The 23,147-nt window shown below is 44.8% G+C and overlaps 1 protein-coding gene across 3 annotated transcripts in view; it reads right to left on the bottom strand.

Annotated features, from left to right (window-relative positions):
* POU6F2 (POU class 6 homeobox 2) overlaps positions 1 to 23,147 on the bottom strand; it is an 854,440-nt gene that overhangs the window by 105,595 nt on the left and 725,698 nt on the right. For all 3 annotated transcript variants that reach the window (XM_077269273.1, XM_077269271.1, XM_077269274.1), the window contains exon 6: positions 13,996 to 14,136. In XM_077269273.1, the coding sequence (XP_077125388.1) occupies positions 13,996 to 14,136 (141 nt within the window). The remainder of the gene's footprint in view (positions 1 to 13,995; positions 14,137 to 23,147) is intronic.

Below are 23,147 nucleotides of genomic sequence, written 5' to 3'. Positions count from 1 at the left end.
CCTCCTCATTGTTACCTAATTTGCAATGAGCAGATGAGAACAGGATGGGCCGGGTAGTATCTACCAGTCTCATGTCTTCCTCTACCTCCACCTGGTCTGCATGCAAAGCTTTAGGTTTAATAGCCAGCAGCGACTGTTTAAGTAGGCTCAGAAGCAGGATTGTTGCGCTGATTATGGCATCATCACCGCTCACCATCTTTGTGGAGTCCTCAAAGTCTTAGAAAATGACACAAATGTCAGACATCCATGCCCACTCTTCTGCTGTTATATGCAGATGCTGACCAGAATATTGATGGGTGTGTTGGAGCTGGTATTGGAAAGATGGCCTCAGCTGCTCACAAAGCCTTTTAAGCATGTGCAGTGTGGAGTTCCAGTGTGGTGACACTGCACATCAGTTGTTGAGCTGGCACTTGGATAAACTACTGCAGCACTGCCAGAGTGGTGGCAGCTTTAAATAACTTGCAGAAATGGGCGCTGAGGCAGCGTACCTTGACTAGAAGATTTGGAAAATTTGTGTATGCTTTCAGAAATTGCTGTACTACCAAGTTGTGCACGTGGGCCAAGCATGGTACTTGTGATCTTGCAAAGCTTCAAAGCTGCCACCAGGTTATTGCCATTGTCACACACGACCTTACCTGGTTGTAAGTTCAGCGGCGAGAGCCACAGATCTGTCTGGTCTGTTATTCCTTTCAATAACTCTGCAATGGTGTGCAGTTTGTCTCCTACACAAATTAGCTTAAGGAAGAACACCAAACCCAGGAAATGGAAACCAAGGATAAAAGAAATACAACCAAGGAATTCATATAAGTGTATCTTTATTAAGGCAGTAGCAGAACAATATACAAAAATAATATTAAAAATAATACACAAAATATATAAAAAATGTGCAACGCGGGACAACAAGAAGGTACAAGTACTCAATTTATATAAAAAAGATTATTAATAATTTTATATCTATCATATGTCCGGTATAAAAATAATATAAACAAGGGAATGATCTCAGGCCATTTAAAAGTGAAATAAGAACATATATAATAAAAAAGTGAAGAGGCACTATATAAAAAATTAAATAATAAAGTAAAGGTGGAGCACTGTGAAATACCAGGTACCAACCTCAAGGGAATATATAAAGTGCGTAAGTGCCACAGCAACAAACAAAGGAAGGGGCAAGTTTATGTAAAATACACAAACGTCCCAAAAGTGTATAGGAAAAGCAAAAAAGCTGTGAGTAATATCACAAAATCAGAAAAGTGTGCTGAAACTTCCCCCTGACGAAGGAATCAATACCGAAACGCGCGTCGGGGCGCGTGTGCACGCTGATATCAAATCCATAAGGTACTTCCTATGTCCAGACTTATACATATATTTTATCCTTCTCTTTTGATCTCCGGTATAGTTGTGTTGTAGCAATACTTTATTCACTCTATACCATTGGTGCTGCATTCGTGCTGTCATCTATTTTCTTTTTCTTTTGTGGCGTAATGATTTTTTACAGGTAACTTTTACCACACTTTGCTGATTTTGTGATATTACTCACAGCTTTTTTGCTTTTCCTATACACTTTTGGGACGTTTGTGTATTTTACATAAACTTGCCCCTTCCTTTGTTTGTTGCTGTGGCACTTACGCACTTTATATATCCCTTTGAGGTTGGTACCTGGTATTTCACAGTGCTCCACCTTTATTATTTAATTTTTTATATAGTGCCTCTTCACTTTTTTATTATATATGTTCTTATTTCACTTTTAAATGGCCTGAGATCATTCCCTTGTTTATATTATTTTTATACCGGACATATGATAGATATAAAATTATTAATAATCTTTTTTATATAAATTGAGTACTTGTACCTTCTTGTTATCCCGCGTTGCACATTTTTTATATATTTTGTGTATTATTTTTAATATTATTTTTGTATATTGTTCTGCTACTGCCTTAATAAAGATACACTTATATGAATTCCTTGGTTGTATTTCTCTTTTTCCTTGGTTTCTGTTTCCTGGGTTTGGTGTTCTTCCTTGTTATTTAGTGGTCTCCACTGTCTACTAAACCACACTTCAAAAATTAATTTTATTATCAATTATTTACAATCATTGTATGTATGCATTAGTGTGGTTTATTTCTTTTTTTACAAATTAGCTTAAGCAGAGCCTGTTGCCGCATCGTTGAGTCAGTGCTGCAGAGTTTCCAGCTTCCAGCTGATGTGCATAATGTGTTCTGAGATAACACATTGGAGATGGAGGATGAGGAGGAGCAGGAGGGGGTGCAGGATTTGGTGTGGGAGGTGGAGGAAATCCTGATAGAAGTAGGACCAACCATCCTCGGCATCGGTCGCACATGTGCCATGCCAGGGAGGGACTCTGCCCCAGCCTTCACAATGTTCACCCAGTGTTCCATCAGGGAAATTATGCTTCCCTGGCCACAATTGTTATGTATAGAATTACCAATTAAAAATTAGGTTGTATTAGCAAGGTAGAAGGTAATAAATTAAAATATAACCTTTAATGATAAAATTTTGAAGAGATACTCAGACTCAAGGACTAAATAATAAACATATAAACACACAATAGAATACAAAATACACCAGCAATATTGTGATTTGAAGTGTGGAACAGAGAAAAATGTGTCCTCATACTCAATAAAATATAGCTTATAAACTATGAGTTAGCAGATAAATAAGTAAATAGGAATGATCTCACCAAATTTCTGGGTGGATGTTTACAAATTAGAACCAGATCTAGTCCCTCTGCTGTTACAATAAAGTGGAGGATCCTATTTAGAATTAAAGAGGGGGAGGACAATTTCATAGCCGCACATTACCCCATCATCAAAAGAACCTCATATGATCACTGCTGTCAATGCCCCATTGTACTAGCATGTGGCATGGTACCATGGTGAGATCATTCCTATTTACTAGATATACTCGTGTATAAGTCGAGACTTTCAGCACTTTTTTTGTCGGCTTATACATGAGTCATGGTCCAGAAAGCCGTCTGGGGAGGGGAAGGGAGCGGCGGCAGAAGCCGGCGGCTGTGACATCATACTCACCTTCTCGTGCCATAGCTGAACATCCCTGCATCTCCATTGTGATGTCAGTGTGCTGTGCGTGGTGGCACCAGTCCTCTTCTAATCTCTGATGAGGTATGTGGCCATATGACCACAGTAATGCGATGTGTAAGAAATTTCTCACTTTGAACTGTGGTGAACTCACTGAGCTCAGCACTGCACCATGAGACTTTTTCTCACGGTGATAGTAGTGATCTCTGTTAAGTCATCACACTTCATTGGCCCAGCTCACAGCAAAGTTCCTGATTCTGCTGATTATTCTCCCGTGGTTTTCAGCATAGACTATCGCATCTTAACACAGTCCAGGTTGAAAACCACTAATCCCAGACATGGATTAAGACATGGGACAGTATGTCAGAAAGGTCAGGGATATGTGTTTTTTTTTTGTTTTTTTTTACAGAAGACTAGGGCTTCAATGGAATGTGCGTTAGATGAACATTATTTTTGTTTATTATTTTCTGTTTTTTTACAGGGGAGGATGGCTTCAATGGAATGGACATAAGGTGAGTATAACTTTGTTTTTATTGTTTTTATTTTTAAATAAAAAGTAAAACAGTGTGTATTTTTATTTCAAATAAAGGACTTTATTCTAACTGTGTGATTATTTACAATATGACTATGGAGTTAGGGTACTGTCACACAGTCACACTTTGGACGCTACGACGGCACGATCCGTGACGTCGCAGCATCGTATGAGTATCGCTCCAGCGTCGTAGACTGCGGTCACACGTTGCAATCACGGTGCTGGAGCGATGCCGAAGTCCCCGGGTAACCAGGGTAAACATCGGGTTACTAAGCGCAGGGCCGCGCTTAGTAACCCGATGTTTACCCTGGTTACCAGCGTAAACGTAAAAAAAACAAACAGCACATACTTACATTCCGGTGTCTGTCCCCCGGCATTCTGCTTCTCTCCACTGTGCAAGCAGCAGAGCCGGAAAGCACAGCGGTGACGTCAGACGTCACCGCTGTGCTCGCTTTCCGGCTGGCAGGCGCTCACAGTGCAGAGAAGCTGAGACGCCGGGGGACAGACACCGGAATGTGAGTATGTACTGTTTTTTTTTTTTTACTTTTACGCTGGTAACCACGGTAAACATCGGGTTACTAAGCGCGGCCCTGCGCTTAGTTACCCGATGTTTACCCTGGTTACAAGCGAACACATCGCTGGATCGCTGTCACACACAACGATCCAGCGATGTCAGCGGGAGATCCAGCGACGAAAGAAAGTTCCATACGATCTGCTACGACGTACGATTCTCAGCAGGATCCCTGATCACTGCTGCGTGTCAGACACAGCGATATCGTATGGATATCACTGGTACGTCACGGATCGTATGGTCGTAGCGATCAAAGTGTGACTGTGTGACAGTACCCTTAGTAATGGATAGGTTATCTTACAGACGCCTCTTCATTACTAATCTGTGGGCTTGATGTTACCTGACAATGCAAAGGTGACATCAACCTCGCAAATATTAACACCACTTGCCACTGCCACAGGTCAAGTGGGAAGAAGCACACAAAGCGCCAGAATTATTGCATCTAATAGATGCACCTTTTCTGGGGCAGCTGTGAACTGCTATTTTTAGGATTGGAGGGGCAATTACCATGGCTCCTTGAGAATGGGCTTGAGAGTACCAGCCCCCAACTGTCTGTGTTAGCTTGGCTGGTTGTCAAAAATAGGGGGGACCCAACGCCTTTTTAAAAATTATTTATTTAAATAATTTTTTTAAAAAATGGCATGGAGACACCTCTTTTCTTGATAACCAGCCATAATAACGCTGACAGCTTTTTTTTAAAAAATGTATAGCGCAGGCGCCTGCTGATGAACACTCCCATCAGCCAGCGTCTGCTCTTGCTGTTATTAGTGGCAGCAGGTGTAGGCTGTTGGGAGTAGTACTTTCTCATCAGCCGATGCCTCAGTGACTGGAGGTAAGGAGGTAAACTTTTTACCGCCAATCAGAGCTGCCAGTGACAGCGTGGGAAACACTCAATGTTCGGGGTACCGAACCCGAACAGCAACACAGACTTCTTAGAGAAGTCAGTGTTTGGGGTCCTTGCCAGAATATTAGATGTTTGGTATGGAATCTGAACTTTATTGTTAGGGTTTGCCCTTCTATATAGATGAGACTTTTATAGACAGGCTGATACTTGATATGTTTGTTTTCTTAATTTTTTAATTTTTTTATTCTTGAACAAGGAAAAGAGGCAAGGTTTAAACTTTTTTCTATGATATTTTTGCAACTTTCTTTTACTCTTTTTTTTATTCCCTTTAGAGGACTTGAACTTGTAATTACTTGATTGCTCAGACCATTTACTGCAAAGCTACAGAATTCCAGTATACAGTGTTACTTATGTTCTCCTATGAACCTCAGCTCAAAGTAAGACTAAAATGTGAATCATGGAGGCCTTTAGCAGGACATTAACTTCCATGGTAATCCAACTGCTCCCCTCGATTGCATTGCACAGGAGGGAATTTGGCAAACAAGCCATTTAAATTTTAATGATTGACAGCAGCATTTAAAAGGTTAAAGAGCAACATTCAAAGCTAGCTCCATCTTTCTACTCTTACAGGAAAATTCTGGCTGTGTAAAACATCCTGCATCTGCCTGGTAGGGAGTATAATTAGTCTCTATGCCCACTCTATACAACCTACACTTGACTTATGTGAAAATTCATTAAGACCCTAAGTTGGTGCTTCTGATTTTGTGTATGGAAGTCTTAGGTTATGTACACACAGCATCTTTTTTTCAAGCAGGTCCACTCCAAAACCTACCTGAAAAAAATGCCCAGAGAAAGAGGGGGGCTGTAGGAACGGAGTTAACGAAAGCCCCCCATGACTGCGTTGCCAAGGGAACGCAGGGGAGCAATTTTTAAATAATAATGCGGGTGGAGGTGATTGGTTTAGAGGATGGGGGAGGAGTAGGGGGGTGGCCTAGAGTTATGGGGCGGGCTATAGGAAAGTGCGGGAAAGGGGGCCATTACGGTTAGTTATCTGACCTGTGAAGACGTGCAGGATGGCCTCCGTCAATGAGATCCTCGGGCAGCTGCGGGAGATGGCGAGGTCGCGGCGTGGAGGCTGGCTGGAGGACCAGCTGGCGTCATTACTGGGCAGTCCGGGTGCCCAGGGGACCAGATCCAGGAGGACCCGTCCCCCGGAGCGCCTGTCACCGGAGCTGGGACGGTGCGGTCACCTACCCTCCCCGGCCCGCCCTCCGGCAGGAATCCACAGGCCGACGCTGCTGGCGCTGGACATCGGACGGGAGCAGCGGCGGCGCAGGCCCAGAGGGATACACACGCCGCACCGGAAGTGACTGCAGGAGTTCCGGGTCGTGGATCCAACATGGCGGCGCCCAGCAGGAGCGGTACCCGGCGTGCAGCGGCGGTGTCTGCAGCACCGGCGGCGTCACCGGCGAAAAGAAGCAGAGGGCAAGGAGCGGCGGCGGGGCAAGTGAGGACCAGCGGAGCGGCGGCGGGTACCTCCGGGTTGGAACCCCTCCGGGGGCCCGGCAGGGGCGGCGCGACGAGAGGCAGAGTAACGGGCAGGCGCACCTCAACACCACAGCCTGGCCCAGCACGGCAGGGGCGGACATTGGCAGCGGCTGGGGCTCGTGGCAGAGCTCAGCAAGAAGATATGTCAGGAGTCGGGCTGGCGGCCGCCAGGTCCAGGTCACCCAGAAGGTCCAGGAAGAGTTCCAGTTCGCCTGCTCCGGTCCCCCCTGGTGACGAGGAGGCTAGGGGCGCGGGCCTGGAGCAACACAGCGGCGCGGAGGATTCCGGTTCCAGGAGCGGCCCGCGGGAGTTCGGTGATCGCACGGCTGGCGGGGACGCAGCACCCGCGCAGCTTAGTGAGTATGAGAATAATTCTGTTGTGGGGGGGGATAGTGGTGCTCGGGCTGGGGATAGTTGGTATGGGGGGGTTGCTTTGGCAGGGAGTGGGGGGCCTAGCACCGGGGAGGTCCCGGGGGTCAGGGAACTCTTGGCGGGTATGTCCCAGATTTTGAGGAGATTGGACGGTGAGGGCCGGGATAGTGTGCGGTCGCCCCCGTTAGGTGCTTGGTTGCCGGCTTCAGGTACGGGTTCGGGAGTGGTAGTCGGATCTGGTAGGGATAGTGAGCAGGTGTCGGCGGCAGGGGTGTCGGTGTCGGTACAGACCGACAAGGATAAAGGAGACAGGATTAAGTTGGATGATAGAGCCAAGGGGGAGGTTTACGTGTGTTTTGAGGGGCCATTGGGGGCCCATTTAAAGAAAGAGGTGAAAGAGAAAATATTGGAAAGACGAATACGTAGAGATTTTCTCCCTGTTGCCCCTGGAGAAGTTCAATCTGGATAAGGGTAAGAAGGAGGACAGCAAGAAGGAGGAGGAGGAAAAGAGGCGTTGGCGATTGATACCGCAGACGTTTGCGAATTGGCAGCAGGCCTTTTTCATTTTGGCAGGTGTTATAGGCGAAAAGTTTCCGGAGAATTGTGCAGGTTTGTTCTGCTATGTTGATGCGATAGGGGAAGCATACAGGGCGTACGGAGGCCAGGCGTGGTTACGCTATGACGAGCAGTTCCGACAAAGGAAGGCGATTAGACCCGAGATAAAATGGGAGCAGAAAGACATAGGTTTGTGGTTAAAGGTGATGGCTCCGATGCGGTTTGGGCAGTCCTTTCATGGGGGAGGAGGGAGTAGCGGTCAGCAGTCAGGGCAAGGAAGTGGGGGACAGGGGTCACAAGGGGTTAAGGACAAAACAGGGACGTGTTGGCAGTTTAATGACGGCCAATGCAAATACGGCAGTACATGCAAGTTCAAGCATGTCTGCTCCCACTGTGGAGGGGCCTCACATGGAGTGGCCAAGTGTTTTAAAAAAGCAAGAGGCAAACCAGCAGTGGGAGGCGGTCATGGGGGTGACTCCGGTGAAGGTTCAAAAGATGGCCCCTTATCTAAGTAGGTATCCGGATAGAGAAAAGGCTACATTGTTGTGGGATGGTTTTTCGGAGGGTTTTAGGATTCCTCATCCGTCTCATGTTATCCCCTTTTCAAAAAAGAATTTGAGGTCGGCTAACCTTCAGGCCGATGTGGTTACGGCTAAGTTGGTGAAGGAAGTTGAGTTAGGGCGCATGGCGGGTCCGTTTAGCGATTTACCTGTGGAGGGGGTGGTTGTTTCGCCTCTGGGGGTTGTTCCAAAGAAAGAGCCTAATAAGTTTCGCCTTATTCAGCATCTGTCTTATCCAAAGGGCCAGTCAGTTAATGACGGGATAGCGGAGGAGCTTTGCTCTGTGGTTTATACCTCCTTTGATGCTGCGGTGCAGTGGGTTCGGAGGTATGGCAAGGGTGCACTAATGGCTAAGACCGATGTTGAGTCGGCTTTCCGTCTACTTCCGGTTCATCCCGACAGTATCCCGCTGTTAGGGTGTTTTTGGAACGGGGGGTTTTATTTGGATAGGTGTTTGCCTATGGGTTGTTCAATTTCTTGCTCGCTGTTTGAAGCTTTTAGTACTTTTTTGGAGTGGGTTGTTCGGGATGTTTCTCAGGTTCCGTCTGTTATTCATTATTTAGACGATTTTTTGTTTGTGGGCCCCGCGGATTCTTTGTTGTGCGGTAATCTGTTGGCCGCGATGGAGTGGGTGGCAGGACACTTTGGTGTCCCCTTAGCGCGTGATAAAACAGAGGGACCTGTTACGGTGTTGAGTTTTTTAGGCATTCTCATTGACTCGGAGAAGATGGAGTGTCGCTTGCCTGAGGAGAAGTTGTTGGCTTTAAAGCAAGAGGTGTTGAGATGCGAGAAGTTGCGCAAGGTTACGTTGAAAGAACTTCAGTCTCTGTTGGGGCGGTTGAACTTTTCGTGCAGTATTATGCCGATGGGCAGGATATTTTGCAGGAGATTATCAAGGGCTACGGCTGGAGTGCGTTCAGCACATCATTTTGTACGCTTGAACAAAGAGCACAGAGAGGATTTGGCGGTATGGAGGCGTTTCCTGGAAAACTACAACGGTAGGGCCCTGATTCAACGGGAGGATTTGAACGCTTTTGATTGTGAAATTTTTACGGATGCGGCTGGTAGTGTCGGATACGGGGCTTATTGTGCCGGAAAGGTGAGTGTTGGGGAATGGCCTGATTGGTGGCGCGAAGCGGGTTTTACAAAAAATTTGGCGTTGTTGGAGCTGTTTCCAATTGTTGTTTCGGTGTTCATTTGGGGCAGTATTTTTAAGGACAGGCGGATACGTTTTCATTGCGACAATTCGAGTGTGGTGTCAGTGATAAATAGTCTGTCGTCGTCATCATCTCCTCCGGTAATCAAATTGGTTAGGAAGTTAGTTTTGCGGTGCTTGGAGTTGAATGCATGGATTTTGGCTGTACATGTTCCCGGCATTCAAAATTCCATAGCCGATGCTCTGTCTCGTTTACAGTGGGAACGTTTCCGGGAGTTGACTCCAGAAGCGGAAGATGCCGGAACGACATGCCCTTCTCATTTGTGGCGGATTGTTGCGGACGAGGAGGTCGGCTGATACAGTCTTCAGTGTCCGCAAGGACGTGGTCAGGTTATGAGGCGTCTTGGCATTTGTGGGTAGGGTGGTTGGAACAGTTGGGTTCAGTTGAATCGAATTATGACAGGGTGATGGCTATTTTGCTTTTGATTGGATCGGCGGAGGAATGGGGTTGGTCAGTGTCAAAATTGAACAAATTTATAGCTGGTGTTGCTTTTGGTTTTAGGCTCCAGGGTTCCGTCGATGTCACTAAGGATTTCTTGATTCGGCAGGCATTGAAAGGTTTTAGGAGGGGTTTTTCAACTTGCGATACTCGACGGCCCATATCTTTCGGGATGTTGGTGTTGTGAATTTGCTTTTTGGCTCCCTCTAGTGGTTACTTGTGATTTGACTCTGGGTATGTCAGTCATCCCTTGTATGCTCACCTGGGCCGTTAGTTCAGGGGTGTTGCTATATAAGCTCCCTGGACCTTCAGTTCAATGCCTGGCAACGTTGTAATCAGAGCTAATCTGTTGTGCTCTTGTCTACTGATCCTGGTTCCTGCTAGATTAAGCTAAGTCTGCTTTCTTGCTTTTTGCTATTTGTTTTTGTTTGCATTTTTGTCCAGCTTGTAATTAATCTGTATCCTGTCCTTGCTGGAAGCTCTAGGGAGCTGGTGTTCTCCCCCCGGGCCGTTAGACGGTTCGGGGGTTCTTGAATTTCCAGCGTGGATGTTTGATAGGGTTTTTGTTGACCATATAAGTTATCTTACTACATTTTGCTATTAGTAAGCGGGCCTCTCTTTGCTAAACCTAGTTCATTTCTATGTTTGTCATTTCCTCTTACTTCACCGTTATTATTTGTGGGGGGCTTGTATCCTACTTTTGGGGTCCTTTCTCTGGAGGCAAGAGAGGTCTTTGTTTTCCTCTTCTAGGGGTAGTTAGCTCTCCGGCTGGCGCGAGACATCTAGCGACCAACGTAGGCATGTTCCCCGGCTACTTCTAGTGTTGGCGTTAGTAGTAGATATATGGTCAACCCAGTTACCACTGCCCTATGAGCTGGATTTTTGTACTTCGCAGACTTACCTATTTCTCTGAGACCCTCGCCATTGGGGTCATAACAGTTGGAGCGTCTGGGAGTAGCATTGGGGGAAGTTTGTAGTTCTGATTACGAGGCTGTTCTGTTTCGATTGGCGTTTTTGTTGGCCTTTTTTGGGGCGTTGAGAATAGGGGAGTTGGTTTCCCCTAGCAGGTTTGTGGCTGGGGGTTTGTTGGCGGAGGATATTGAATTTTGGTCAGGTGGGGTTGCCTTTTGGATCCGGCGGTCAAAGACTGATCAGTTTGGGAAAGGAAGACGTGTGGTGTTAGGAAAAGTGATTGGGGGGGCGATGTGCCCCTTTCGGTGTTTGGAAGATTATTGGGGTTTGGGTCCAGATAGGTCTGGCCCACTTTTGCAGCACCGTCAGGGTGAATTTTTATCGCGGTTCCAGTTTACGGCGGTTTTGAGACAAGCGTTGATAATTTTAGGCCTGGATCCATTGTCATTCGATACGCATTCATTTCGAATTGGGGCAGCATCTGAGGCGGCTGGTTTGGGGCTGGGTCCGGAGGTTATTCGTCGTATTGGTAGGTGGTCGTCGAATCGTTATTTATCTTATGTGCGGAATTGATTCTGTGGGGGTATTAATTATCGTTGTGTTTTGCAGGTCGGACCCCACTTCTGGCGTGGATTTTCGGACATTCTTTTGTGCATTGGGGGGCGATTCGTTCCGATGTTAGACAAGATGGTAGGCAATTGGGATTTCAGAGGGCGGTGGTGGTGGTCCGATGGTTGGGTTTTCGGGGCATGTCGTGGCGAGGGTTTTTGACCGAGTTTTCCAGATCGGTTAGTTTGGATCGTTCCCGGATATTGCAGTGGTACATTTGGGTGGTAATGATTTGGGTTCTAAGCCGGTGAGAGAATTAATTTGGGATATACGGTATGATTTTTTACGTTTGTGGGTATCCTTCCCAGGAATGGTTACAGTGTGGATAGTGCCCAGGAAAACGTGGAGGGCGGTACGCTCTATGAAGGGTATCAATAGGGCCCGGGTTAAGTTAAACAGGGCTGTGGCGAGTTTTGTTTCTCGCAATGGGGGGGTGGCGGTTCGCCACTTTGAGTTGGAAGCTGGTGTTGGAAATTATTGGAGGAGTGATGGCGTTCATTTGAACGATATTGGTCTGGATTTCTGGTTGCTGGCAATTCAAGAGGGGGTTGAGAGGGCCATGGCGGTGGTGGGGCACTCGCGAGCCTGAGGTGTTCAGTGCTGCTCGTGGTTGGCGGGGGGCGGGGTTCTTGGAGTTGGTTTCATGGGGTTGATCTGGCTTTGGTTTACTGGCTCTGGACGGGGATTTTACCTCGGGAGCTTTGGGGTTGGTTTGCCCGGTAAACGGGTTACATGGTGCCCTCGAGCTGGTGGTTACGGCTGAGGGTAAAGAAGGGTTTTTTCATGTTGGTTTTGGGCTTTTGCCTATTAGGTGCCAGATTTATTAGCTCCAAGAACCCTCCCCTCAAGTTTTTATACAAATGTATAAATGGTTGTTTATGTTTGTTATTAATAAAATGGCCGCTGTGGCCAAATTATCCAAAAAAGAAATAATGGTCGTGTTTTAATTTTGGGGGGTATTAATAGTTACGGGGTATAAGGATCAGGGGGTAGGAGAGAGGCCTGGTATCTCGGAGGTCCCATCTTGGAATGCGCAGTCAAGAGGGGGGGCTGTAGGAACGGAGTTAACGAAAGCCCCCCATGACTGCGTTGCCAAGGGAACGCAGGGGAGCAATTTTTAAATAATAATGCGGGTGGAGGTGATTGGTTTAGAGGATGGGGGAGGAGTAGGGGGGTGGCCTAGAGTTATGGGGCGGGCTATAGGAAAGTGCGGGAAAGGGGGCCATTACGGTTAGTTATCTGACCTGTGAAGCCCACCCACCCTTTCTTGTTTTGGTCCTTGCTTTGGGCGTTTTGTAAGGGTAACGGAAGTATAGTTGGGGGAATTAGGGGCTAATTTTGTGTTTTTGTTGGGGTTTATGTCATACTGTCGTCACAGTGGCTGGTTTGGCGGGGGGCGGGGTTCTTGGAGTTGGTTTCATGGGGTTGATCTGGCTTTGGTTTACTGGCTCTGGACGGGGATTTTACCTCGGGAGCTTTGGGGTTGGTTTGCCCGGTAAACGGGTTACACGGTGCCCTCGAGCTGGTGGTTACGGCTGAGGGTAAAGAAGGGTTTTTTCATGTTGGTTTTGGGCTTTTGCCTATTTATTAGCTCCAAGAACCCTCCCCTCAAGTTTTTATACAAATGTATAAATGGTTGTTTATGTTTGTTATTAATAAAATGGCCGCTGTGGCCAAATTATCCAAAAAAGAAATAATGGTCGTGTTTTAATTTTGGGGGGTATTAATAGTTACGGGGTATAGGGATCAGGGGGTAGGAGAGAGGCCTGGTATCTCGGAGGTCCCATCTTGGAATGCGCAGTCATGCTCAATATATGCATTTCCATATAAAAATGTCTTGCTGTTTATAGGTTCCGTATTTTGAGTGTCTTATAACCACTTCAGATTTCCTAAGACATCAAGCGGTTAACTGAAGTACGCTGACCATTCTTCAGGCAGCTTCCTCTCTAGAGACGCTGTGTACAAGTCAATGGGAAGGCTCAAATGCCACCTGGAAGATGCACTGGTGTCTTGAGGATTATAGCAGCATGCATGCTTGAGAAAATGTGAGTAGCTTCTTCATTGATCATGAATGAAAAAAAAAATTCAGAAAATTAAAATAAAAAATGTGCATAAAGTACGATGATGTAAAAAAATGCTAAATAAAGATGCTTCAGGAAAAATTGCTGATGTCTTGAAAATCTTAATGGCTCACCCACAAGAAAAAGACGTTGTCTACACGTACCCTAATGTATCCCATTTACATTAATGGGATCCTACTATTGTGACAGAAAATGCTTCCATTTCCATGAAAAACAATTACATCTTGGGGAAAATATCTCATTGGCGCCTACCGGTCACAAACAAAATAAACTGAAATATTGCCCGAAACTTTCTTGACTTCTTATAAATTTACAGAACAATAAAAAAACACACTGCTAAAGCAAACCTATTTTCAGACTGTATATCTCTGGAAATTATTTCAGTGATGTAAAATTATTTGGTAGTCTTTAAAGATGTATTGAATGAAACTGTTTTTTGTGTGTAGAGTTGCACTTGCAAAATCCACAGTAGCAAACAAATCTGACCATTGGGAATTTACCCATAAAGTAGATGAAGTTTCTACAGAAATCAGTTTGACTTCACAATCTATGACAACGTCATCCATGACTGAACCACAGAACAGTGAGAACGCCATTTTTCAATAATTGTCAGGTGCTCCATATTTACTTCTTTTTATGTAATTCCTTATACATGACAATTATATTAATGAAAAAACATTGACTAAAAACTCATACATACCTGTCCTTGTGCATTTGTGACTAGCTGACCAGTAACCCCTTGCAGACTGGAGAGTGCATTCCCAAATGCTTGTGAACTTGCTATGGAGCCCATGGCAGCGGCTGCAGCTGCTGCCTGGTTTGCTAAGGGATTATTCACCATCTAAAAAATAAAAAAGGGAAACATAACTAAATGTAGTTTACACATGTAAGTGTCTTAATTTTAGTTATTATGCTTTGCTTATATAGTGCCATCATATTCTGCAGCGCTTTACGGACATCATCATCACCGACCCCATTGGGGCTTACGATTTAAATTTCCTGTCAGTATGACTTTGGAGCATGGTAGGAAACCGGAGAACTCGAGGAAACCCACACAAACATAGGGAGAATATACAAACTTCTTGCTGATGTTGTCCTTGGTAGAAATCCTGAACCCAGGACCCCAGGGTTACAGTGCTAACTACTGAGCCACCATGCTTAATCTTACCACATAACAATATTTAATATACTTTATTCACAAACTGGGCCCTTTTATCAATATTAGGCACTTCTAGTACATTTGTTTGGCAAAATTCTTATTAGGTCTCTAAAGCACTGTATTGCTGACATTTTCTCCCATACAAGCAGTGCTTAGCAAGACATTTTTCAGCAAAGGTTAGAAAAACAAGGCATGCCTCTAGAATAAAATACATACACAGGTATATTATGGATTTGTAGACCCTGGCATACTATATCCTCACCGGCACTTCACTTCACTTGAGAAATTTCTCACGGTGCTTGCGGTGATCTCATTGAGATCATCGCAGTTCATCGTCACAGCTCACCGTGAGGTAAGCCTGGAAACGCACCTTCAGTGACTGGTGGTTACCTCTATGACATCACCGCTCGTCACTGAAGCTGTGCTCACATCACCTCATTCTGTCCTGGTTTTCAGCCTGGATGGTTGTATCATGGCACCATTCAGGTTGTAATCCAGTTATTGAAGAGATTATTGTTAATTTTCACTTTGTACAGGTGAGGTATATGGTTGTTATTATTTTTGTTTTTTACAGGGGATAAGGTGAATATAACTGTTCTTTTTTATTTTTATTTCAAATAAAGGAGTCTGTATCTTTCTTTCAATAAAAAGACTTTATTCTGATTGTGTCGTTTTTTACAATCTAACTATGGGTTTAGTAATGGGGGTGTCTTATAGACTCCTCTCCATTAGTAACTTGTGAGCTTGACGTCAGCAGCCTTAAAACATCTGACATCAACCCCATAACCATTACCCCACTAGCCCCTGCACTAAGGCATGTGGGAAGAGCCGGGAAAAATGCCAGAATTTTGGCTTCTAAGAGATGAACCTTTTCTGGGGTGGCTGCGGGCAGCTATCATGGCCCTTTACCAGCTTGAGAATACAAGCCCACAGCTGTCTGCTGTAACTTGGCTTAATTTAAAAAATGGGGGGACCCCCATGACATTTTCTAAATTATTTATTTAAAAAAAAAAAAAAAAAAAAGCATGGAGACCCCTTTATTCTTGACAACCAGCTATTATGAAGCTGACAGCTATCAGCTTTGCCAGCGATGGTTATCAAAAATAAAAGAGACCCCCACATAATTTTTTATTTATTTATTTATCCATTTATATATTTTTAGCACAGGTATGAACTAGTGAATACTCCCATCAGCAGTGCCACCATCAGCAGGCGTAAGCTCATGGAAGTAGTAATCTCTCCTCAGCTGATGCATGTGACCAGAAGTAACCTTTTTACCGCCGGTCAGAGCTGATGGCTCATGCTGTAATTTAACAGCATGGGAACTTCAGCTCTCTGACAGGCGGTAATGATCTTACTGCCAATCAGAGCCATCGGTGTTTCTCGCGCTGTTTTGCAGATGACAGTGTGGGAAAAAAATAATGTTTGGGGCGCCGAACCCGAATAGTAACACGGGCTTCCTTGCAAAGTTGGTGTTTCGGGTCCATGCCCGAACACTAGGTGTTCTGTACAGACCCCAAACTTTACTGTTCGGGATTGCCCATCCTATTCCTGAGCCTTTTTAAGAACTGAAGTTGAGAATTAGTACAGTATACAATATGTAATAATGTTCTATGTTCTGCATACAGACAGCTGCTACAGTATATACATCATAAATATAGCATATTGATCAAGTCCAGGATTATCTTGACATCTTGTCTTTAGCATTTTGATTTCACTCGAGCATGCTTGTGATTGTCACCTTGACCGATTAGCAGAGGCTAATTCATTATAGAAAATTTGCCAGCATTCATACTGTCTTCATTTACTAACTTTCAATTATGTCCTTTATTCCAAAACATTCCTGCCATAAACCCACTTCCACATATGAAATATACAGTCTGTTCCAGTGTAAATAGTCTTCCTTTCGGCCTATTATCTATTCTCAGTGTTGGCTACCTTAAATTTCTAACTTAAAGAGTAACTGAACTTTTTTCTTAATAATTTAGACCAGCTTTTAAATGTATGCAACTTTGAGGGTAAGTTCACACAGGGCATTTTTGCTGCGTTTTCTTGCTGCTTTTTTATGCAAATTTTCAGCTGCTTTGTACAGTACCAGCAAAGCCTATGAGATTTCAGAAATCTCATGCACACACATTGTTTTTTTGTGTAATCAGCATTTTTCCAGCGTTTTTTCAGCGTTTTCCACCCATTGACTTGAATGGATGATGAAAAAACGCTGCAAATTCGCAGGATGACTTTTCTTGCAGCGTATTTTCTGCAGAAAAGTTAAGAACAGCCGGATGTGAAGTCACACTTGGCTCTGCTACATCTAGATGGTAGGCTGCATGATGTGTCCATGCATTCTGTCATCCAGCAGAGCGGACCCGAACCCCATTCACTTGAATGGGGGGTCCGACAATACAACGTTTGACCTGCTGTCATGTGCATGACGGTTCGGCAAACACCGCTTCTAATCGGCTGGGAAATCCTCTCCGCCGGTCAGAGAGCCGCAGTTCCCATGCTGTCAGAAGACAGCGTGAGTGCGCAGCTTTTGATCGGAGGTATAAACTATACCTACGATCACTGGTGTCAGCTGATGGGACTGCTGCTCCCATCATCTGACACCTACAGCCTCTAATTACAGTGAGAGCAGGAGCAGCGGATGGAAGCTTTCATCTGCCGCTCTTGGGCTATAAATAAATATTTTTTTTTTAAACGGCGTGGGTTCCCCCCTATTTTTTATAAACAGCCAGACAAAACTCATAGCTGGGGGCTGCAACCCCCAGCTGTCAGCTTCAGCAAGGTTAGTTATCAAGAATAGAGGGGTCTTCACGCTTTTTTTTAAATTATTTAAATAAATAATTTTTAAAAATGGCGTGGGGTCCCCCCCATTTTTGACAATGAGACACCTATCCATTACTAATCCTATAGTAATTAAAGGGTTAAATAAACACACACACATGCAGAAAAAAGTATTTTATTGAAATAAAACACCACACAGTTTTACCATTTTATTATTCTGCAATTCCAAGAGAAGCCATCGATTTTCTGAAATAAAAATAAAATAATAAACCAAAAGTACAGTATACTTCCTGATCCGTCGCAGTCTAAGGCCGGGGTCACACTCAGCGTAGGGAAATACAGTCCGTATTTTACATGCGTAATACGCAGAAATGTTCCCAAAATAGTGATCCATATGTCATCCATAGGCAGGGTGTGGCAGCGTATTCTGCGCATGTCATCCTCCATATGTAATCCGTATGGCATCCGTACGGCGAGATTTTCCCGCCGGCTTGCAGAACGGACATACAATGGATCCATGGGATGAAATATTCATGAAAACATATATACAGTCTATATATACAGTATATATATATATATATATATATATATATATATATATACATATATATATATATAAATATATATATATATATATTTATATTTAATACAGCGCTAGATAGCAGAAAAGCCGGTAATTCAATTGTAAACGATTTCATATCCCTTTTTTTTGCATATTCCTCACTACTAATGTTAGTAGTGTGTGTGTGTGCAAAATTTTGGAGCTGTAGCTGTTAAAATAAAGGGTTAAATCGCGGAAAAAACAGGCGTGGGCTCCCGCACAATTTTCCCTGCCAGAGTGGGAAAGCCAGTGACTGAAGGCAGATATTAATAGCCTAGAGAAGGACCATGGTTATTGCCCCCCCTGGCTAAAAACATCTGTCCCCAGCCACCCCAGAAAAGGCACATCTGGAAGATGCGCCTATTCTGGCACTTAGCCTCTCTCTTCCCACTCCCCTGTAGCGGTGGGATATGGGGTAATTAAGGGTTAATGTCACCTTGCTATTGTAAGGTGACATTAAGCCAGGTTAATAATGGAGAGGTGTCAATAAGACACCTATCCATTATTAATCGAATACTAGTAAATGGTTAATAAAACACACGCACATTATGAAAAAAGTATTTTAATAAAATGAAGACACATGGTGTTGTAATAGTTTATTATGCTCTCAATCCAATTGAAGACCCTTGTCACCTGAAACAAAGTTAAAATAAAAAAAACAACAATATCCCATACCTTCCATCATTCAGTCTTGTCCCACGCTGTAAATCCATCTGAAGGGGTTAAGTAATTGTACAGCCAGGAGCCTGCTAATGCAGCTGTGCTCCTGACTGTAAAATCTGGGGAATGAATGGAAGCAGGGGAACGTAGCTACCTAGACTTGCGGTGCTGCGCCCCCTGCTGGCATAACCTCATATGAACTCGAGTGTGGGAAATTTTCTGAATATGTTCACACGCTCGAGTTCATATGAGTTTATGCCAGCAGGGGGCGCATCACCGCGAGTCTAGGCAACTACGTTCCCCTGCACTCCATTCATTCCCCAAAGTTTACAGGCAGAAACACAGCTGCATTAGCAGGACTCCTGCTTGCAAATTAATTTAACCCCTTCAGATGGATTTACATCGTGGGAATTGACTGTAACGACGGAAGGTATGGGATATTGTTGATTTTTTATTTTAACTTTGTTACAGGAGACAAGGGTCTTCAGTTGGATTGAGAGTATAATAAAATATTACAACAACATGTGTCTTTATTTAATTAAAATACTTTTTCCTAATGTGTGTGTTTTATTAACCATTTACTACTATTGGATTAATAATGGATAGGTGTCTTAATTGACACCTCTCCATTATTAACCTGGCTTAATGTCACATTACAATAGCAAGGTGACATTAACCCTTAATTACCCCATATCCCACTGCTACAGGGGAGTGGGAAGAGAGAGGCTAAGTGCCAGAATAGGTGCATCTTCCAGATGTGCCTTTTCTGGGGTGGCTGGGGGCAGATGTTTTTAGCCAGAGGGGGGCAATAACCATGGTCCCTCTCTAGGCTATTAATATCTGCCCTCAGTCACTGGCTTTCCCACTCTGGCGGAGAAAATTGCGCGGGAGCCCATGCCAATTTTTTCCATGATTTAACCCTTTATTTAAACAGCTAGAGCCCCCAAATTTAACACACATACACTTCTAACATTAGTAAAGAGGAATATGTAATAAAAGAAGAGATATGAGATGGTTTACTGTATGTAATCCATGTCCCATATCCTGTCGGGTTTGTGAAGGAGATAGCAAAAACCGGCAATTGAATTACCGGCTTTTAAGCCATCTTGCGCTGTATTAAACATAAATATATATATATATATATATATATATATATATATATATATATATATATATGTATATAGATATATGTGTGTGTCTCAATGACATAGATATATCTCCCTATACTATGTGTAGACATTTATTTTATCTATTCTATTCTAACCTGTCAGTTTGATTTTACTGTACACCGCACTGAATTACCGGCTTTTCTATAGAACACCGCTGCGTATTTCTCGCAAGTCACACGCATGGTCCATGTGCATTCCGTATTTTTCTCGCCCCCATAGACTTTCATTGGCGTATTTTTGGCGCAATACGCTGACAAATGCAGCATGCTGCGATTGTCTATGGCCGTACAAGACCGTAAAATACTGATGCGTAAAATACGCTAGATAGGAGCTGGGCCATAGAGAATCATTTTACCGTGTGCAATGCGTATTTTCTGCGCCTCTCATACGTCCGTAAAACACGCTAGTGTGACCCCGGCCTAATGAAACGAGTGTCCCATGCAGTATCTGGGGGAGATAAAACTTACAACCGGGAGAGCTGCTAATGTGACCGCTCCCGGCTGTAAGCTACTGGGGAATGAATGAGACACAGCGGGCTCAGGCTCGGTGACTAGTGGTAACCTCTGGACAGTGGGAAGATGCCAGTGAAGAGGATACCACAGGTAATGTATCTATTCTATCTATTCTATCTATTCTATCAATCTATCTATCAATCTATCTATTCTTTCAATCTATCTATTCCATCAATCTATCTATTCCATCAATCTATCTATTCATTCTATTGATCTATTCATTCTATCTACAGGAAGTTGTTTTTTATCTCTGTGTGCACTCAACTTTATTGGCATGCATAAAGAGAAAAAAAAAGCATGAAAAAACGCATCAAAAACACAGCAAAAAACGCACCTAAACCTGAGTTTTTGGCGCAGCTTCTTTTCTGCCAAGATGATCAGGTTTTGCTGCAGAAAGAAATGCAGCAAAAGCACCCTGTGTGAACTTACCCTGAAAATTACTTTATTAGGACACTTGTTTTTCTCTTCGCCACGACAGCACCCACTGAGAGAGGGGATCCACCCCTAGGAACAGGAAACCCTACGGAGAGATAAAAGGGCGGTCCCCCTCGCTCCCACAGTTTGGTTTCCTGTTCCTACGGGAATCCACGGAGAGAAGAGGATACCCAGCCTGGATGCCGCTTGCGCAGTTTACCTTTGAGGACGGCAAGGGCTCCAGAGCTGGAAGCAGCGTCGGGGGTCCTGGGTCAGTTTCCCCCCTCTGCTGGCAGACGCCGTGAGGCCAGGACGGGCGGTTGCTGGCTCACGAGGTGCCATCCGGAATCGTCTGCGGGAGCAAGCGCTGTGGTACGGTCAGCGTCGCGCCGTCCTCGGCGGGCGCATAGACAGCGTGGAGCCCCAGTGTATTCCCCCGGAAGTACAGGTAAGCTTCCGGGGTTATGGAGGAGGAGGACGGTGCCTGCGCTGATACCGGTGGCAGCGCAGGTGCATAGAGTATGGCCGCGACCCGGAAGTGATTAGCACTTCCGGGTACAACCGGAAGAAGAAGGCGGCCCCCATGTGAAAAGACGCCGGCAATATCGCTCCGGCGTCCACTATGGATTCTGCGCAGGACCCTGTGATGTCTTCTATTGAAGCCACCGCATACACTCCACGCAGCCATGCCAGCACCAGCTGCTCTAAACAGAGCGGATCTTCTAGGAAGAGCAAGTCGGATCGAGCTATTCCTCAACCTGTGCCTCAGTCTCCTCCTCATCAGCCGGTACCTCCACAGACAGCTTCACTGGGGTGAGTGTATATTTACCCTATTAGGCTGATTATTGTTCCCTCTCCCTCTATACACCCTAGGCCAAAAGGACTGAAAAAACGAAACACAGGCAGTGTGCGTTATGTCTCCAGCCCCTTCCGGATAGTCACAAAAAGAGGCTTTGTAAACCGTGTATTGACTCTACCTTACGGGAAGAAGCCTCGGTTAAATCAGAAGACATTAGAGTCATGATCAGGGAGGAATTACAAGCCCTACGTGGTTCTGACAAAGGGCCGCGTACTAAGGGAAGAAAGGGGTATGTTTCCCCTATGTTTGACCAGTCGTCTGATAGAGAAAATGCAGACTCTGACATCTCCCGCGAATACGTTTCCTCAGATGAGGATCAAGATACATGCTTTCCCACCGATAGCATCGATAACCTGGTAAAATCCGTTTGCAACACCATGGGCATTGAAGATTCTAAGGTCCCTAGAACGCAGCAAGATATTATGTTCGCTGGTCTGTCAGAAAGGAAAAGGCCCTCCTTTCCTGTAAAATCAGCGGTAAAAGATCTAATCAAAAAAGAGTGGGAAAGCCAGGGGCAAAGGGGTTTACCACCAACCTCAAAAAGGCGTTATCCCTTCAATGATGAAGAATTCTCATCATGGTCAAAAGCCCCGAAGGTGGATGCAGCAGTGGCATCCACATCCAAAAAATCCTCACTGCCTGTGGAGGATTCGGGCTCATTGCAAGACCCACTGGACCGTAAAACTGACTCTCTTTTAAAAAGAGCCTGGGAGTCATGTACGGGAGCCTTTAGGCCGGCAATATCGGCTACATGCACCGCCAGGTCCATGCTAGTCTGGCTGAATGACTTGGAGGAAGGACTAAAAAGCGGTCTCTCTAGAGACAAATTAATGTCCTCTATACCCCTGATCAGAGGGGCTACAGCCTTCCTGGCGGACTCATCTGCTGACTCCATACGCCTGGCAGCCAAGTCAGCGGGCCTCACGAACGCAGCACGTAGAGCCCTGTGGCTTAAAGGATGGAAGGGTGATCCCCAGACAAAATCCAAATTGTGTGGCCTCCCATGTCAGGGTGAGTACCTGTTTGGTACTAAACTGGACGAGATCTTAACCAAAGCGGGAGAGAGAAAGAAGGGCTTCCCTAATGTTAATTACCTTCCGTCCTATATGAGAGCGTTCCGGAAGCCCGTGTTTAATAGGAGGAAAGATTTTAAGAACCAAGACCGCTGGGCCACTAGAGACAACAAACAAAGAGGTGCATTCTTTGGGAAGCGCCCTTTCAAACCTGAGGACAAACCCCGTTAGAGCGGATCTACCTGTGGGAGGTAGATTGTCCTCCTTCTCAGATAAATGGCGGCAGATAACATCAAATAGTTGGGCAAATAATCTCGTCACCTCTGGCTTAAAATTAAAATTTTCCCGAGTTCCTCCGGACTAATTTCTATTGACTTAATTAAAATCACAATCGCAACAGGAGGCGTTGGAGCAAGAAGTAATGAATCTTCTATCCAAGGGGGTTTTGGTGGAAGTTCCATTTCTTCAGGAGGGTAAAGGGTTTTATTCCCCTTTATTTTTAATACCAAAACCGGATGGATCATTCAGAACCATTATAAACCTTAGAAAGTTAAACACCTTCTTAGAAAATCAAACCTTTAAAATGGAGTCTATCCGATCCACCATAAAACTCCTGTTTCCCCATTGCTTTATGATGGTTCTTGACCTTAAAGATGCGTATTATCATCTACCAATCTTTAT

Source organism: Ranitomeya variabilis, chromosome 6, assembly GCF_051348905.1.
Source record: "Ranitomeya variabilis isolate aRanVar5 chromosome 6, aRanVar5.hap1, whole genome shotgun sequence".
In the NCBI taxonomy this organism is placed as follows: domain Eukaryota; kingdom Metazoa; phylum Chordata; class Amphibia; order Anura; family Dendrobatidae; genus Ranitomeya; species Ranitomeya variabilis.
The sequence above is the reverse complement of the archived record's forward strand: the minus strand, read 5'-3'. Positions and strand labels throughout refer to the sequence as shown.